The following is an 18995-nucleotide window of genomic DNA, read 5'->3' as shown; positions in this document are numbered from 1 at the left end:
ATAGACTGGTCAGCCCCAGCCCGTTAGTGGAGCAGGCAAGTGTTTCAAAGTGTCTTGCTTGGCTCATGCTGACCCACAGGGTTCCACTTGATCTATTTTCGATAGAGTTGATAGATAATTATCAGAAGAGTATGTGGGTAGTTTTAGGCCACTTGATGATGACTGAAAATTGCCAACTTGTAGCGGCTCATTCTGCCCCTTGGAGCTACATTTGATAATTTTTTAGAGATTTTTCTAAAGTCCGAGTTGATAGGTGGCCATCAGGCCATTCGGTGATGACTGAAAATTGTCAGCTTGTAGTGGCGGGTGGAACCTGAACCTGGGTCCTTCAGCACACTGTCCCCTCACGCTGACCATTTAGCCGCCGACTCCCAGCTGATAACAATGAAGCCAGAAGTAGAATACATCAGGTTTACTTTGACAAACATAGTTGATAAATAAAAAATGAAGTGAAACACCCTCACACCACTTTCACCTTAACCAAATAAGTTGTGTTTAGTAGGATAGCTGACAGACGTCTCTAGAGTTAAGTTCTTCCACTTATCATTGTTAACAAGCAACATTTCAACAATATACGCCTACCATTCAGACATGTCTTTCAGGACAAATAAAGTATCGGGAACCAATATCTCTTTCAGAATACTTCTTCACAATAATCTTGTGTAGGATTACTTATTTGATCTCATGGCAAATAGCCATCTAGTAATTGTGTGACTCGGGCGTCTCATGGAAAGGTGTTTTTTGGCGCGGCGGTGACGGCCTCCTGCTGCAAGAGGAAGGAATTCTGGGCGGTGGATGCCGATGACATTGACTTCGATGAAGTGGAGCCAGACCTTGAAATGGACGAAGAGTGGCAGCATCTTGGTGAGTTCTTTCTTGAAGTAATCTCGTATGAGGTGTTTCTTGTTACTCAAGTCTAAGGACAAGTATTAGCAACATTTTGTATTGTGGGAAGTTGTTGTTCTTGTATTAATAATTGTATGTCAGTTTCTTGTTACTTGCATGCGTGGCGTTACATACGTTGAAAAATGATGAGACAAGTATGACACAACATAAAATACATACTAATAAATCAATGCAACCTACAAGTAACATGACGGAACGAATTTGCTGGAAGTACAGATTTCTGTTGAATTAGAAGTTATAGCACCTTCCAAGCATAGGTAAGTTGAAAGAATTGGATATACATAAGTGCCTTGGAAAATATTTTAGTCAATGTTTTGTTGTAAATGTTGAAGCCTTGCGCCTCTTTGGAGCAGTGGTCAGCTCCGCTGACCCGGGTTCGAATCCCGGCCCGAGCAATCAGCTTGTAGCTCACCCAGCTGTTCATCCTCCCTTTTGGGCTGATCGATGAATGGGTACCTGGGGAAGTCTGGGAATGATAAACTGTGGCAATGCCGGATTTCACATTGGCCCCTGTCCTGGGTAATTGGTTCTTACTTACTGCTAGCTCAAATGACCAACGGCTCGGAGCTGAGCACCGCAGCCACGCGCAGTTATATTCTATGTACCCACCTTTACCTGTGTGTAATTTGTATCACTCTTGACCAGCTCTATTCTCCGACTTACCAAAACTTCTTTTATCAATAGAAAATGTCAACACTTTGCTTCTTCTAATTCTTCCCTTGACTTCTGGCATCTAGCCAAAAACATCTCCTCCAATTTCACTTCTTCCTCTTTCCCTCCTCTCCTTAACCCTGACGGCAGCACGCCGCTCATCTGTCTTTAAGGCTGAACTCTTCGCTCAAACTTTCTGTAAGAACTCCACCCAGGACGATTCTGGGCATATTCCGCCTACTCATCCCCCCTCTGACTCCTTTATGCCTGTTATTAAGACTCTTCCAAATGATGCTTTCTATGCCCTCTCTGGCCTCAACTTTCAGAAGGCTTATGGACCTGATGGAGTGCCTCCTATTGTCCTTAAAAACTGTGCTTCCGTGCTGACACCCTGCCTGGTCAAACTCTTTCGTCTCTGCCTATCAACATCTATCTTTCCTTCCTGCTGGAAGTATGCCTTTGTACAGCCTGTGCCTAAGAAGGGTGACCGTTCCAATCCCTCAAACTACCGCCCTATAGCTTTACTTTCATGTATAACTAAGGCTTTTGAATCAATCCTTAATCGGAAGATTCAAAAGTACCTTTCCACTTCTAACCTTCTATCTGATCGCCAGTATGGGTTCCGCAAGGGGCGTTCTACTGGCGATATTCATGCTCTCTTAACTGACTCTTGGTCATCGTCCCTTAGCCGTTTCGGTGAAACTTTCTCTGTTGCGCTAGACATACTGAAAGCCTTCGATAGAGTCTGGCACAAGTCTCTGCTTTCTAAACTGCCCTCTTTCGGATTCTATCACTCTCTCTGTTCCTTTATCTCCAGTTTCCTTTCCGGCCGTTCTATCTCTGCGGTGGTAGACGGTCACTGTTCTTCTCCTAAACCTATCAACAGTGGTGTTCCACAGGGCTCTGTCGTATCTCCCACTATCTTCCTGTTATTCATCAATGATCTTCTTTCCATAAAAAATTGTCCTGTCCACTCATACGCCGACGACTCCATTCTCGATTATTCAACTTCTTTCAATAGAAGACCATCACAACAGGAAGTACACGACTCCAGACTGGAGGCTGCAGAACGCTTAACCTCAAACCTTGCTATCATTTCCGATTGGGGCAGAAGGAACCTTGTGTCCTTCAGTGCCTCAAAAACTCAATTTCTCCACCTATCAACACGACACAATTTTCCAAACACCTATCCCCTATTCTTCGACAACACTCAGCTATCACCATCTTCAACACTAAACATCCTCGGTCTATCCTTAACTCAAAATCTCAACTGGAAACTTCACATCTCCTCTCTCGCTAAATCAGCTTCCTCGAGGTTGGGCGTTCTGTATCGTCTCCGCCAGTTCTTCTCCCCAGTGCAGTTGCTATCCATATACAGGGGCCTTGTCCGCCCTCGTATGGAGTATGCATCTCACGTGTGGGGGGGCTCCACTCACACAGCTCTTCTGGACAGAGTGGAGTCTAAGGCTCTTCGTCTCATCAGCTCTCCTCCTCCTACTGATAGTCTTCTACCTCTTAAATTCCGTCGCGATGTTGCCTCTCTTTCTATCTTCTATCGATATTTCCACGCTGACTGCTCTTCTGAACTTGCTAACTGCATGCCTCCCCCCCTCCCGAGGCCCCGCTGCACGCGACTTTCTACTCATGTTTATCCCTATACTGTCCAAACCCCTTATGCAAGAGTTAACCAGCATCTTCACTCTTTCATCCCTCACGCTTTTAAACTCTGGAACAATCTTCCTTTATCTGTATTTCCTCCTGCCTACGACTTGAACTCTTTCAAGAGAAGGGTATCAGGACACCTCTTCTCCCGAAATTGACTTCTCTTTCGGCCAGCTCTTTTGATTCTTTTTTAGGAGCAGCGAGTAGCGGGCTTTTTTTTATTGTTTCCTTTTTTTGTGCCCTTGAGCTGTCCCCTTTGTTGTAAAAAAAAAATTACTCTGGCGTGCATGCTTTGACTCGAATATATGGGACTTTGGTCAAATTTGTGATCTTTTTCATTATTATCGTCAGGTGCAACTAGATGTTTGGTAGTGTCTGCACCAGCTTTCTCCGCTCATATACCTGAGCGTATGTCGTCTTAAATATTTCATGTTTCATTAGAAAAGGTGTACCGGTGCTCAGATGAACTTATTAACTTATTTTTTGGCTTGGCTCATAGCCAGACATTCTTGATGAGCCCAGGTTGTTGGCGTTAGCCCATTAGTGGCGCGCGCAAGTATTTTACAGTTATGCCATTCTTGTTTGGCTCATTCTGCCCCGCAGAGACCCAATTCATCTTCCACAGAGTTTCGCTAAAGTCTGGATTGAGAAGTGATCATGAGGACGGCGTGTGAGTTGCCTTCGGACATTCAGCGATGGCTGAAAATTTGTCATTGTGTAGCTGAGGGCGTGACTTGAAAGCAATTTCCAGATTACCACGCGTGCACGCTGACCACTCAGCCACCGCCTCCCCTAAGAAAGAAACTGCTCGACATGTGAAATTTACAAAGTGGTTTAGATAACGTCTTTAAGAATGATGCAGTAGCCCCACATGCTGACGAAAACACATGACAACGCTTCAAATGTGCCTTTCTATTTATGTTGCCTTAATTTAAAAAGACACGTTTGGATTCTACTCTGATGAACTGATTTAAACCTAAGTCAGTCTTTGCATTTCCTTTAAGTTCAATATTAACCATAATGTTTTCCCTCCCCGTGCACGACAGAGCCACTTGACCCCACCTATCCGAGGAAGGTACACAGAATCCCCGGAAACAAGGACACTTCGATGCTGGATGAGTTGCGTGTCAAGCTTGTAAAGGAGCGAGAAATGACGCTGGTCCTAAGGGACGTAGGCGCTTACCTCATATTTGTGTTTATGGTAATGATCCTGACGTACGGCGAGAGGGACGAGTCCTCCTACCGCATGGTGGACAACTTAAGAAAAGCCTTTATTAAGGAAGGAGACGATGACTGGGACTTCACGGAGGAGGTAATGCTGTCTGACTTGTACAGTTCCTTTAGAAGAGTAACAGTATCACAGTCATGATTACTGAGAGCATGATAAGGGAAGCCTAGATATTATATGTACATTAATTTCTATAATCATAAAACATAAAACAGTAAGAGAGGCCTGAGTATGGAAAGATACTTGAGTAAATTTATGATATTATCTTATACACTAGTTTCTAATAAAAATTAATGAAAAAAAACATAGGATTGCTAATAGGCAGTACGGTAAATCCGTTTCATTTTCATCTACAGTAGTCTCTAGATGAATAACTGAATAACATGAATGAATAAGAATAGTATGATGAAGTAAAACTGTCATTACTTTTCAACACAAACTCCTATTGCAAAATAAACAGAGGAATGGGTCAGGAGTAAAGTCATGTAAAGCTGTGCCATTGTCTTCATCGTCCTATCCTAACAACTGAAAAAACTGTCATTATCTGGTAGAGCAGCTTCTTGTGAAATAACACTAAAACAAGACATTCTGTTGAGAACTACAAAGCTAACAAGGCAGTAATATCATAAGTTGCAAAGACGATTGTAATCTTCACAAGTACGTTTTGTCCTATCACTGTCAAACGATAGAAAGTCCAGCTCCTGTTATCTGTAAGTTGGTGTGCGTAAGTCTGTTCATATGCCATTCACCCACCCTCTGATCACGTGATGGACTCGTGATCGCCAGCCATAGCTCGTTTCATTACAAAATTACAAGTAGTTACGTCTTCTTTTCTTTATTCTCGATTTTGATTGACCAAGTGGCAGCCAATCAACCAAACACAGCTTGAAGAAACACGTGGAATGTACAAAAAGTATGATTACATCTCAAAATCACCATAAAATATAAGTTTAACGCAACTTCACCATTTAGAATTTCTACTTCCTCAAGAGTCAAGAACTACAATGATGAAAATAATGTCCATAAGCACACTGTTAACTGGAATGAAACGACAACAAAAAATCTCCATTCATCACACGGTATATATGTGAAAACACACACAAAAATTGTCTTGTAACTGAATGAATATTATAAGTAATGGCCAAATGATGAGAATGGTGTTTAGAAATAATTGGAAGGACTCGTAGTATTCAAAATATTATTAGAAAACTAAGACCATCCTGGCCAAAGCCTGAATCAAACTAAGAGTTTCCAGCGCCGTGATTGGCTGCCACTATTGGGGAGGCAGTGACTGAGCGGTCAGCGTGTGGCCGTGGTGAGCTCGTGGATCTAGGTTCGAGTCCCAACGAAACACGCTGATTTTTCGAAACCCTCGCCGAGTGGAGGAAGATTACTCACATGCTGCACAGATCTTCAATGAACCCTAACTTCAGCGAAGACGTTTGTAATGCCCGGGGTGCGAACGGGGACATCTTTACTCTTTTGAACAAATTCACACTGAGTGAGAATGACTAATGAAAAATGTCTTTAAAAGACTAAACTCTTGCTTGACTAAGTATTACTCACAATGGTAGGCTGCCACCACTCCAAAGTTCTGCTGATCTATCAACAGATCGATGGGGAGAAATAGATAAATAAACTTGAAGCTTGAATCTAAACTAACACTCAGCCACGCCGGGTGAGATACTGAGAAATCCTTGGTAGGACGTGAGGCAATTCATTTCCAGTGCACCGTCCGGCCATTCACTGCGTAAATTTAACTCATATGGAGGAATATTTGAAGTATAATTATAATAATTTCATCTACAGAGCAGTTTTGTAATGAGCATTTAGAAGACACGCGACAAATACAAGCTACAAATGACTTCACCGAAGCCTAAAGATACTTAAGTACAAAGACAAACTAGCCTAACAGTCACTAGGAAGAAGGAAGAAGAATAACCTCAAGGTATCTAGGACGCACCTTGGCAAGGGGAAATCGAACTACATTTTGAACACGAATCAGGGGGAGAGGGAGGACTTGGCGTGTGTGTATGTGGAACACGAGACGAGGTGGGCGTCGGAAAACACCTAAAACGGACCTTGCAAGAAGCCAAGACGCAACTCACTTAGTAAGCAATACACTATATATGTGGACATACATTTGAGTATTAACAAGGGGAAGGACAAGAATGTCACTTAATATTAAAAAAATTGAGGGTGGGGAGGACAAGCGAGCGCGCACACCTTCCCTTGCAAGAAACTGAGACGCAGCTGACTATAGGGATGATTGTATGTACGTTTCGGTTCGAGTAGTACTCGGTTTACTCAGTTCTTGGATTTCAGTGAGTACTAATCGGTTTACTCGGTTCTTAGATTTCAGTGAGTACTAATCGGTTTACTCGGTTCTTGGATTTCAGTGAGTTCTAATCGGTTTACTCGGTTCTTGGATTTCAGTGAGTACTAATCGGTTTACTCGGTTCTTGGATTTCAGTGAGTACTAATCGGTTTACTCGGTTCTTGGATTTCAGTGAGTAGCTACTAATCGGCTTACTCGGTTCTTGGATTTCAGTGAATACTAATCGGTTTACTCGGTTCTTGGATTTCAGTAGTACTAATCGGTTTACTCGGTTCTTGGATTTCAGTGAGTATTAATCGGTTTACTCGGTTCTTGGATTTCAGTGAGTAGCTACTAATCGGCTCACTCGGTTCTTGGATTTCAGTGAGTACTAATCGGTTTACTCGGTTCTTGGATTTCATTGAGTACTAATCGGTTTACTCGGTTCTTGTAATTCAATTACTTGATCGATTAAATGCCAAAATTTGGGGGGGAAATTTAAGCGATCGAACGAAGATTGACTAATTAAGCTAAAGTAATCGACTTGGTAAGTCACATTATAAGTCATCAGCCTGCGAAATGAAACTCATCATGGTAGTTAAGAACATAATTTATGCGCAACACTAGCGGTGTGGAATATAAATGTGTATTAGATGCCTCATATACCGACAGATGTCTTATTAGTTATAATCTATAGAACTATAGAACTTAACCCTTCTGTTTTATCTCGAGCAGGAATGAAGTACTGTAGCTCTGAAAATAAGAGGAAAATTTAATATTGTTTGAATTTCACATGGAATGCTAAAGACATTATTTTAAAGTCCTCTGTTCTGACAAATTTGAAGAAGTATCATCTCTGGCAACCCGTTGACCCCCCCCCCCCCCCCCAGCCATCCCAGTACGATCTGCTCCCGCCAGTCGCCTGAGGGCAAAGTAATCATTCGGTACTCGTTTAACCCGGTTTTGAAGAGTACATAATACCTAATTACTCGGTTTGCAGAAAGTACTCGGTTCCCCCATTACTAACTGACTGGGTAAGAGGCAAGCGAGCTAACGGTTGGAGACTGAGGTGTCTGAATGCATGGCTTAGGGAGGAGAGGGACTGTTAAATCATAATGTGTGAAGTGGTGGCTGAGTGGTTAGCGTGCTGGGGTCATATTCACCACGCCATGGACAACATCGGTTCGAATCCCCACGTTACCACATGGGATTTTTCAGTAACCGCCGAGTGACCTAAGGCTACCCACATGCTGTTCAGAAGACCACCCATCAACCCGGATTCTTTAAGAAACCCTCCAGTGAATAAAGAATGAGTTCCGGGGGCAGCATGAGCCAAGCATAACTGGCGCCACAGTAAAAATTGCCTGCGCCATGACGGGCTTGGGCCGACCATCTGGCCCCTGAAGAAAGCCTGCTGGCGCTATAGGCGGGAATTAGAAAAAAAAAAAAAAAATGATCGACGTTACTGAACTTCTTCAGGTATTGGGAGACCTAAAGCGTCTCTTTTCCAGCGTAAAAAGGTTTAGTCGCATAAGGCGTGGTTCATATCGTTAAGCTCTTAAAGATGGAATCATTTTTGCATCGCGTGGCTGAGCTCTTTCCAATAATTCGACATGTATCCCGTAATATGGGGACCAGTACAGTACTGCACATTTGAGGTGAGACCTTACCATTTAATTATAGGGATAACGTTGCTGCGGACGTCATGCACTCGAAGTTCCTCGCTTTGAACCCGAACGAGTTGACTTTGTTTTATTCTTTTTTCAGTGGATGTTTCACGTCACTGCTGATGGTGGCCCCAAAATCCGATGTGTCCTGCACGACTTGCAGAGGCTTCCCATTCTTGTATTTAAGATACTATTTCTAAAACAAAAGTGCATGACTACAATTGCCAACGTTGAAGTACATTTGCCACTTTTCAGACCATTCGATGATCTGGTCAAAGTCCATCTGGATGATTTTGGAATACGCCTTCGTGAGGGCCTTTGCATTCACTTAGTGCCGTTAGAAAATTTCGACATGGAAGATTTCAGTCCTGTTTCTAAATCGTTGACCGGAACAAGGAAAGCCTGATGAAAATATTTGTTAAATCAGCTTGGTCTCATAAACGGAACATGCCCTTAAATATAGATAAGTGCCAGGTTCTTCAAGTTGAAAAATGAAAATGAAATTCGACTGTGAAATGTGTGGTCTAAAACTCAAAAGCGTACAATGTGTTAGAGTACCTGGGTGTTGTTAGTAACTTTTAGTGTTACTTTTAACGTGGTTGGTGTTAAGTGTTAAGTTTAAGGCGCGAACTGTTACCTCACTCGTCACAGGGCCGGTGTTACCGTGGCCTGCTTCACAAGTTGATTGCAGTAGGTGAGATAACACAATAGCCTTTTAGTTAAGTGATGTGTGGCCGAGCGGTAGCCGTTATAAGTTCACTTTAGTTCACTTTAGTTCTCTCTCTCTCACAGGGACATTAAAAGCGTGAAATGAGTTTGAACTATATTAACAGTTTTACACAAAAGTTTATGTGAGCGAGTCGCACGAAGATAAGCAAGCCACACCACAGAGCGCGGACGGAGGATAATCACCGTCCGCCACCTGCTGCCCACTGTCTTCTCTTTTCTTCTCGTTGTTCGCTCGTTTTATTTGCCTGTTGGTTCGTCCGGAAGGGTGTGGCTTCCGGTTTATGACTGCTGATGAAAGTCATCATTTGTTGATTCTTGCGTTAGCTCAGCATGTGTTCCCACGGCCATCAACTCTGACGTGTTCATAACATCCTGGCAAAGGCACTGAGCCTGTGCTTAGACACACACAGTCACACATTCACATGTACATTATAATATATATATATATATATATATATATATATATATTTTTATATATATATATATATATATATATATATATATATATATATATATATATATATATATTTTACAGTGTCATAACTGCGTCAAACCTAAAATTATCACAGCAGCGTAGTGATGCAGCGAATAAAGAGAACATTATGTTAGGCTCCATCAACCCCTCTGGTACCAGGAACGATGGTTGTAAGGATTACGTAAAATTGCGGTGAATGACTATTCCAAATTGTTAGGAGTTTTTAAGTGTTTTTACTTTTCAAAGTAGTTGGGTTAAAGTGTTAAATTTAAGGCGCGAACTGTTATATCATGTCAGGTCCGGTGTGCCGTTGCTCGCTCTCTCCAGTTGATTGAAGCGGTTGAGATAACACAATAGCCTTTACTTAAGTGAGGTGTATAATGTGTTGGCCGAGCGGAGCCGTCAAGTTCACTTTGAGTTCACTTAATTTACTCTCTCTCTCTCTCTGATTGATTTAAACAGTTATTTTGGGCGTTTTAACTATATTAACAGTCTCACAGAATAATTACAGGTTTTGTGGAGGAGTCGTACGCTCATCCACGAGCAGTCATCTGCTCTCGCCAGCCGCCCGCTGATTTCTGCCGGCTTCTCGCGGCTGCAGGAGCAATCTGGTGCAGCAGGCTTGTTGAATCAGCACCGTTCCCACGGCAAGGAGCACCTCCTAAGCGCAACCTAGCACCTACTTGTTAATAAACATCCTGTGGCGCGGTTGTGCCATGGCGTTGCGACATACATTCTCACATTCACATGTACATTATAATATACACATTACAGTCCCGTTAAAAACTGGCGGCTACATGATCCTCCCTGACTATGATGTAGATCCCTTTCAATTTATCAGAACTAAGTGCTGAATAGGCGGGAGGGAGAATTCCGGCCCTTGTCCAGGCAATGGGGTTATCTACTCCCTCCCTACTGCCTCACTCACTCTACATCTTTTTCAACTTGGACGAGTCATAGCTCAATAACTGTTTGGTCTAGAATGGAGTGTAACGCGAGTAAATTCGAGCTATAAAACTTTATCATGAAACTCATTTCTTGTAAAACTTATCATGATTCGTGGTGTGGGAGGTATCTTTGTCAAAGCACTGCATACGTGAGAAGTTAATAAAAGCTGATCATTTAGTAATACGGTGTAATACTGCCACTATACATTAGTTTCGTTAAACGTCGCTTGGAATATGCATATTAGGGCTCCTCACCATGTGAAGGATATTGTTACTCACCTCTTAAAAGTGCTCAAGTTATGGGAAGGTGGAAAGAGGGAGATTGTTCCAGAGTTTACCATCGAAAGGGATGAAAGAATGAATGCGGGGAAAGAAATAATTGATGTAGCCTCCGTGGTCTAGTGATCAGGGTACCTGGCTAGTACTCCGTTGGCCCGGGTTAGAATCCCGACTCAGGCAGTCGGTCTGCAGCTCACCCAGCTGTTCATCCTCCCTTTCGGACCGGTCGATAAATGGGTACCTGGAGAAACCTGGGCAATCCCGGATTTCACATTGGCCCGTGTCCCGGGTTACTTGGATCTTACCTGTCACAGGCTCAACGGACCAACGCGCGCAGCTATAGCGTATGCTCCCACCATACCATAGGAAACGACTAACCTCAAGAAAGCTAATTTAGTAAAATGCAATAGCTGAAGTTTCCAGTTAAGACAATAAGTCGGGGGTTGACCGAGAATGTTTGATACATAAAAAGGGGCAGCTGAGTGTTATCGAAAAAATAGGAAGATAAATGTGTGGAGTATTGTGTAAAGTTTTCATGTGGAAAATTTAGTTTTTAAGATACTGAAGGGCACCAAAGTCCTCCTCGGAAGCTAGGAAGGTCAGAGGTCAAGCTTTCTGTAGCGTCCAACCCTGAGTCATGTAATACCTGTTTAGAGTGTCTTGTGATAAACAAACAAACAAATGCTGGGTAATGTACAATAGTAGAGTCATGAACATATAAGTGGATAGAACAGTTTGCTTAGAAAAAAAGATTAATAATGAACAATAGAAAAGTTGGAGATAGAACAGAGTCCGGCAGGACATAACTGTTGATAGGTTTAGCAGTAGATCAGTTACCGTCTAACACGGCAGAAATACATCGGCTGAGAGGAGACTGGAGATCAGAGTATACAGCGAGTGAAATAGAATCCGTAGAAGACTACTTTAGACTGAGCTAGTTTAGTCTAGACTAGAGACCAGATTATGAAAACGCCTCATACTCACTTACATATTATGTCTGTACACACACTCATACACCATCACAGGTGAAGACATCGGACCATTACTGGCGATGGCTGAAGGAGATCATGCTGACGGAGCTGAGGGCACAAAATTGGTACAACAAGGATCCACCTTACGGACTCAGAGGCTACCTTAACGACCGAGCAAACAGAATCATGGGATATGCCATCCTGCGCCAGGTTCGGAACAAAAATACGTGCAGGTAATGAATGGCAGCCAGGTAAATAGGGAGTTGATTAATAATCACTTTTTATTTCGGGAATTTGTATTTTCTTTATCAGCTCTACGTTTTACTCATGCATATCTATTTTAATTAAGTGAGGCGAAATACGTAGTATAATATATGTCAATATTCAGTGCTCAACCCCACGCATCAAAGAGAGTGACTGTAACGATGGCAACTTCCATCCAGGACATTGTATTCTTTAAAACAGTCTTATTCATGCAGGTCTATTTAAAGTTAATATAAATGGTGTTTACACTCCAAACCTTTATTAGCACACCTAACATAATGAAGAAAGCACCCTTGCAGGAGAGGATAATAAGAATACCAATTGTAGCATCCTTCCTTCTCTTTACACAGGCCTTCCAACCAAATCAAGAATCTGGTGAGCGAATGCAGTGGTTGGCGTGGACTGTTCCTCGAGGATACCCAAGACTACTGCGCTCATTGGCTCACCACCGCTGCATTCGATAAAGCTTGCGATGTACCCGAGTTCAGGTGAGGCAAAGAAAGACAACAGTGAGAGGGATGAATGTGGTATGTAAGGCTAGTAGAGGAACATCTGGAAGATGAGTGAAACGAACTTTAGAGGTGTGGTAGGTCAGGCTATAGAGCAGGGGGAAATAAGATGTAGTAATTGTGAAATACAGCATCCACTCCTACGCGAGGCTGGGTGGTATAAGCTCTAACCTAACAAAATATTAATGTAATGTACTGTGTGTGTATGTGTGTGTGTGTGTGTGTGAGAGAGAGAGAGAGAGAGAGAGAGAGAATTTTTCATGAGGAGGCTATCATTAGTTTGTGTATATACGTGTGTGTGTGTGTGTGTGTGTGTGTGTGTGTGAGAGAGAGAGAGAGAGAGAGAGAGAGAGAGAGAATTTTTCATGAGGAGGCTATCATTAGTTTGTGTAGATACGTGTGTGTGTTATTGATATAGCAGCGCATCACAGTTATATAACTCTGTGCAGCGCATGCACACACCGACGTTCTCTTTCCTCCTAGCATACCCTTTTATCCTATTAATCACGGGATTGAAATTCCTTAAGGGCCTAGATTGAATGATTGATTTGATTAGACTCAATGGACCGTATTGGCTATACGTACAGGCAGCTCCACATGTGGCCGCTGAACTCAGAGCTGTACTTTCCATAGAGTTCATTTTTTAGACTAGAGTGCGTATGAGGCTGTCTCCGGTATACACGGCCATGGTGCCGCAATTGCTCCAAGCCGATGGTTGTACACACTTATTCACTCCTACCCGATTTCAGTTTTTCTCCATGTCAGATAATAGAGTCAGGAAACTGGGAAGGAGTGAAGTGTGTGCAGTCGTTGACTTGGAGCGGTGGCGGCACCAAGCAAGGCCTTGTATCCTGAAGGCAGCCTGAGGCACTCTTTGTATTAACTTGAATGCTATGAAAAGTACTGCTTTGACAGTTTACCGAGTGGCCACGTGTGGCGCTGCCTGTATAGCCAACACAGTCCATTCATGGTGCTTGGAATATGTGGATAGGTTCATAGTAACCAATAGTGTAAGGACAAAGGGACATGAACATACCTGAAGGAAACAAGATGCAAAGATGACGTAAAATATAATAGCTTCCCAAACAGAATTGTTGAGGCCTAGAATAGTATGGGTGAGGATACAATTAGAGCACCCATCACCTATGAATTGCTACAAAATAGCATAGCAGAGGCGGAGTGTATAAAGTTATCTAAATATCCTCGTGTTTAGGATGTTTAAAATAGGATAAATGTTTTTTTTGCACCGATAACATTACGTATCACAAAACACTTCTCACCCATACTCTATCGAATAACCCTCACAGGTACAAGACTGCCGATGAGTTGCAGTCATTCACCTCGTCTGGGCGTCTCGGGAGCTATAGTGGAGGCGGCTACGTGTTGGCGCTGAGAGGCTCCACCCAAGAAATTCTGGATCGCCTCAACTACCTCCAGAAAATTGGATGGATCGATAGATTCACCAGAAATGTCATGCTTGAATTTTCAGTCTACAATGCAAATGTAAGGACAAATATATCTACTTATCTGTATGTCTATTTAGATAGTGTAAGACCATATAAATTTACTCACTTGTTTTCACCTTACAACTTTCTTTCGTCATTAGGTCAACCTCTTTGGCATCGCAACTATCATGGCAGAATTTCTTCCCGGAGGAGGAATTAGACCCTACTGGCGTTTTGACGCAAGTCCGTTCATTCGTAATGCCGGAGGTACGTGATGCTGGTGTTAATGAGAAGTGTGTAAGTCTTTAACTATAAACGCTGAAGCTGCCATGCACAGTCTTTCACAAGTATGTAAGTCTTAAAAGAAGGAATACGAGGTTTAGCATGCAGAGTAAGATGTGAGGCTAGCAGAGAGTACGACGTGAGGCTAGCATAATATTATAATAGATGTGAGGCTAGCAGGGAGCCTGGCTGAGAGTTAGAGGTGAGGCTAGCAGAGAGTAAGACGTGAGGCTAGCATAGTATTATAATAGATGTGAGGCTAGCAGGGAGTCTGGCTGAGAGTAAGAGGTGAGGCTAGCAGAGAGTAAAAGATGAGCCTGGCAGAGTAAAGGCCCCCATACACATTTCGGCCGCCGGAGTCGTAAGTAAAACTGATTGTGTATAGTGGCACCGTACGGCTAAATGTGGGCGGAGTCATGCGGCTGTACGGCGGGGCTCAGAATCTGTTAAATAAAGGTCGATTCACACATGTCAGTGGCGTATCAGTGCCGTGCCAGTTCAGTGTCGGTGAAAACCACTACATTCAGCGACGTGACCGTCACGTCTATGCACTCATATCCGTAGTGACTCCGTGCAGCGTGACCAGTGATTTCCAAGATGGCAAAGTTTACAGATGATTGCCATAATTCTTGACTAAGAAGAGGCTGTGCGTAAGGTCAAGAAAAGAAAGTGGGTACACAAAGCTTGGAAGAAACGAGAAAGTGAAGGAGAGTTTGCTGCTCTGTACAAGGAATTAGTTGATGATGGAACGAAATTTTACCAGTACTTCAGAATGTCGGAAAATTGGTTCATTTCTTGTCCTATATTATTGCAAATTTCTTGTATGAAATAGCTGTCCATGTATTGGGTTGGGACAAATCATACAAAACAGCATGATTCCGAACAAGTTCAATAAGGAGCTCGTCATTCATTCTTGTTGACAAACCTTCAGCACTCCTCCGACGTCCGTGAAACACTAAAAGATATGATCGGTGGCGACGATATTTACAAGGCAAGTATAGAGAAGGTATCGTCATACAGGCGGGAGGAAATCACTCGTTGGCAACTCCTATAGCCTTCACGCTTGGCCACGCCCCATCCTCGTTGTCTGCCCTAACCGACGACTTCACACACCTCACTCCCACCCTGTTTCCTGACCCCAACATTCATTTTTACGAAAAACTAAGACCACCATCATCTTCTTGAGAAAATTCTGCATCACACTAGCATAAATTTGTAACAATAATGTAAAATTACACATACGAAAATCAGAGTTAAGTGAAGGATGGAGTAAACATGTTCTTGCACTTATTTCCCTTCAACTCCTTAGTACTCAGCTGGTTTTCGTCGCATCACTTTTATAAGCCCAGATCCTGAATCTGCATGCTTTTCTGCTTCTGATGGTGTGTGGTATCTCCCGAGGTAAAAATATACATAGGGTCAAAATCGCCGCCGAATGTAAGCCGAGCCGTGACGCCTTCATTCACTTCGGCATTTGTTTACTCAAGTCAGACTCGCCGCTCACACACAGATGGGGCGTGAGGTGAGCGGCGAGTCTGACTTGAGTAAACAAATGAACACCGTCACGGCGTGGCTATGTTTGAAGTGTTTTGACCTATGTATATTTTACAAACACCAGCTGATGAACCAAAGTGAAATATGATCAGGAAAAAAACCAGCTGAGTAAGGAGTTGAAGAAATAAGTGCAAGAACAGGGGCAGACAATTAAAAGGAAGGGGGCTTATCGAGACGCCAGCCAATCATCGTCCAGGATGAGATGCCGTGAACATTTCTATTTATATTTTTTATTCACCGACAATTGCTTCACAGGGTCTATAACAAAAAATCCACATCTTATTTTATTTTATTGTAGTAGTTTATAACATAAAAAACATCCGAGAGGTCCTAATAAAAAAGATCACTTCAAAATTTGGTTCTTCACGTTCTATGAGAGTGACTATACCTCTCTATACTTGCCTTGGATATTTAAATTCACGGCACGGAGGCGTAACTGACACTGAGAGTCAAAACACGGTACTGCACCGGACATGTGTGAGCGCCTCAGCCAAATTCAAAGTAACGATTTTTTTTTTCACTGACACTGAAGAACTGAGCTGACGCGGCACTGACACACCACTGACATGTGTAAATCGACCTTTACGCTAGATTTCTGACGTCCGGTGTCGCGAATTATTCCGAACCGTCTGAAATAAAACGGCATGCCCAGGATATCGTACCGCACCCGGCGCACCGCGGCATAACGCAGAGTGAGCCCGCGGCGAGAGGACCTCTCGTCCCATACATTTTCCAATGGGGAAAATTCTCCGACAGTTTTCTAAAGACTTATAATCTCTTAGTATATCATTCAGCATACCTATTTTGAGGAACTGTATGTCACTGTCAGTCGAAAATCATAAAAAAAATATGCATGGGGCGCCATGGGTATTTTATTCTACCACAGGGGCTGTCCTCAGAGCATAAACAAGGCGGGGGTTTTCTATCCTCCTTAGTTTATTATAACATCACCAGTTTGCCCACGACTGTGTGGTGCATGAGAAATAAATGAAGGCTACGTTGTTGTCTACTTCACAAGTACGCAATCAATATAAGTTTATTTAACGTATAACCTATTGTTTATTTACTGTTGTGTTATATATTGTCCCGCATCCAGTCTTATAATAACCAGTGCTGTAAAATATACAAACAGCCATAATGAGCATAGCAATAACTTAAGTCTGTTCCTTCATAAAGTATTGATAGCCTGCTCCTGATAAAATTACACACACACACACACACACACACACACACACACACACACACACACACACACTTTTTACTTTAATCCTAAGAGCCTATCTCCGTGTTTGCTCTAATCCCTCAAATATATTCATTATTTTCTCTACGTTAACGTCAGACTTTTGTCTGTGTGTGTGTGTGTGTGTGAGAGAGAGAGAGAGAGAGAGAGAGAGAGAGAGAATTTTGAAGCGTTGTGCCATACAAAAAATAATAAATGAGTATAATCATAGCTTTTCCCGTGATCTACAGAACCTCTCTCTCTCTCTCTCTCTCTCTCTCTCTCTCACACACACACACACACACACATTTCATTACTTCGACCCTATTCGACTTTCCGTATTTTCCACCCATTAATTGTTGGGAGTTATTGATCACACACACACACACACACATCGTCTCCCACATTAAAATATTGTAGAGAAAAAAAATAAAGAATTGTTGCGGGATGAGTAAAAACATGGAAAATTAACCTTATAGACTGATTAATGTGTGTGTGTGGGAGAGAGAGAGAGAGAGAGAGAGAGAGAGAGAGAGAGAGAGAGAGAGAGAGAGAGTGCTGATCCATATGAAAAATAATGAGTAAAATCATAGGTTATCTCGTTATGATATTACAGAAGCTATTGATTGGGTACACCTGACCCCCCCCCTCCTCTCTCTCTCTCTCGCTCTCTCTCTCTCTCTCTCTAACATATGAAGAAGTAAATCAAGCAATATAAAGATTAAAAAATGGAAAGGCAGCAGGAATTGATGGAATCACAGCAGAAATGTTGAAGTGTGGAGATGTAGTTATTAAATGGATGGCCAAGATATGTGAAGTAGCACGGGAGGGAGGGGTGGTGGATGCCAGCAGACTGGACAAACCCCAACATTGTCCCAGTTTACAAGGGGAAGGGCAGGAGAGGGGAGTGTGGGAGCTATAGAGGTTAACTCTCCTGGGTATACGCGGAATGATATATGGAAAAATCATAATAAAGAGGGTACAAAGACTTACAGAAGAGAAAATCAGTGAAGAACAAGGAGGTTTCAGGAAGGGAAGGGGATGTGTGGATCAGATATTTTCCTTCAGGATGGCAGTAGAAAAAATAATAGCAAAAGGAAAAAAAACTATACGCTGGCTTCATGGATTTGGAAAAAGCTTATGACAGAGTCGATTGGATTGCATTGTGGGATGTTTTAAAGATTTATGGTGTGGGAGGAAAACTGCTTAGTGCAATGAAGTCTTTCTATGAGGATGCATCTGTATGTGTAAAAATTAGCAGAGAAACAAGTGAACATTTTGAGATAGAAGTGGGGTTAAGGCAGGGGTGTGTCATGTCACCATGGTTGTTCAATATTTATATGGATGGTGTTATTAGAGAAATGAAGGGTAAAGTTGGGGAAGTTGGAGTAAAAATGTACGCTGAGGGAAGGAAATGGGTGATGAATTCAATCATGTTTGCTGCTGACACAGTGCTCATTGCAGAAACTGAAAGTGACTTAAAAAATTTGTGTCAGTGTTTTTTTATAGTGTCTGTAAAAGGAGAAAGATCAAAGTAAATGTCAACAAAAGTAGAGTGATGGTTTGTGAGCGGAGGCGTAGTTAGGTTGTAGATTTTGTATGCCCATATAGAGTGGGAATTGAATGTAAAAAAGAATGCAAAATAATTTTGAATGGTGAAGAAGTGGAGGAGATCAATGAGTTTAAGTACCTTGGATCAGTTATGTGTAAGCATGGTGGTACAAAGAAACTCAAAGGAACACAAAGGAAGAACAAACAATAGCAGACCTGCTTGTCCTTACGGGGCTGTTTGTGACAAGCTACACTAGCTATCTAATCAAAGGTGGAAGATGAAGGACAGCAAAGGCGAAGGCTCCTCCCCACCCCCTCATCCCTCCAGCCAAAGCTGGC

At 42.5% G+C, this 18995-nt stretch overlaps 1 protein-coding gene across 1 annotated transcript in view; it reads left to right on the top strand.

Moving 5' to 3' along the window:
• Positions 1 to 18995, top strand: part of LOC126997789 (polycystic kidney disease 2-like 2 protein) — a 60832-nt gene that overhangs the window by 22731 nt on the left and 19106 nt on the right. Inside the window, exons 3-8 of the mRNA XM_050859006.1 lie at positions 735 to 864; positions 4266 to 4531; positions 11887 to 12065; positions 12447 to 12584; positions 13913 to 14108; positions 14212 to 14305. Of these exons, the coding sequence (XP_050714963.1) occupies positions 735 to 864; positions 4266 to 4531; positions 11887 to 12065; positions 12447 to 12584; positions 13913 to 14108; positions 14212 to 14305 (1003 nt within the window). The remainder of the gene's footprint in view (positions 1 to 734; positions 865 to 4265; positions 4532 to 11886; positions 12066 to 12446; positions 12585 to 13912; positions 14109 to 14211; positions 14306 to 18995) is intronic.

The sequence above is a fragment of the Eriocheir sinensis genome, chromosome 13 (genome assembly GCF_024679095.1).
Source record: "Eriocheir sinensis breed Jianghai 21 chromosome 13, ASM2467909v1, whole genome shotgun sequence".
Lineage (NCBI taxonomy): Eukaryota > Metazoa > Arthropoda > Malacostraca > Decapoda > Varunidae > Eriocheir > Eriocheir sinensis.
This window is presented reverse-complemented; position numbering and strand designations above follow the sequence as displayed.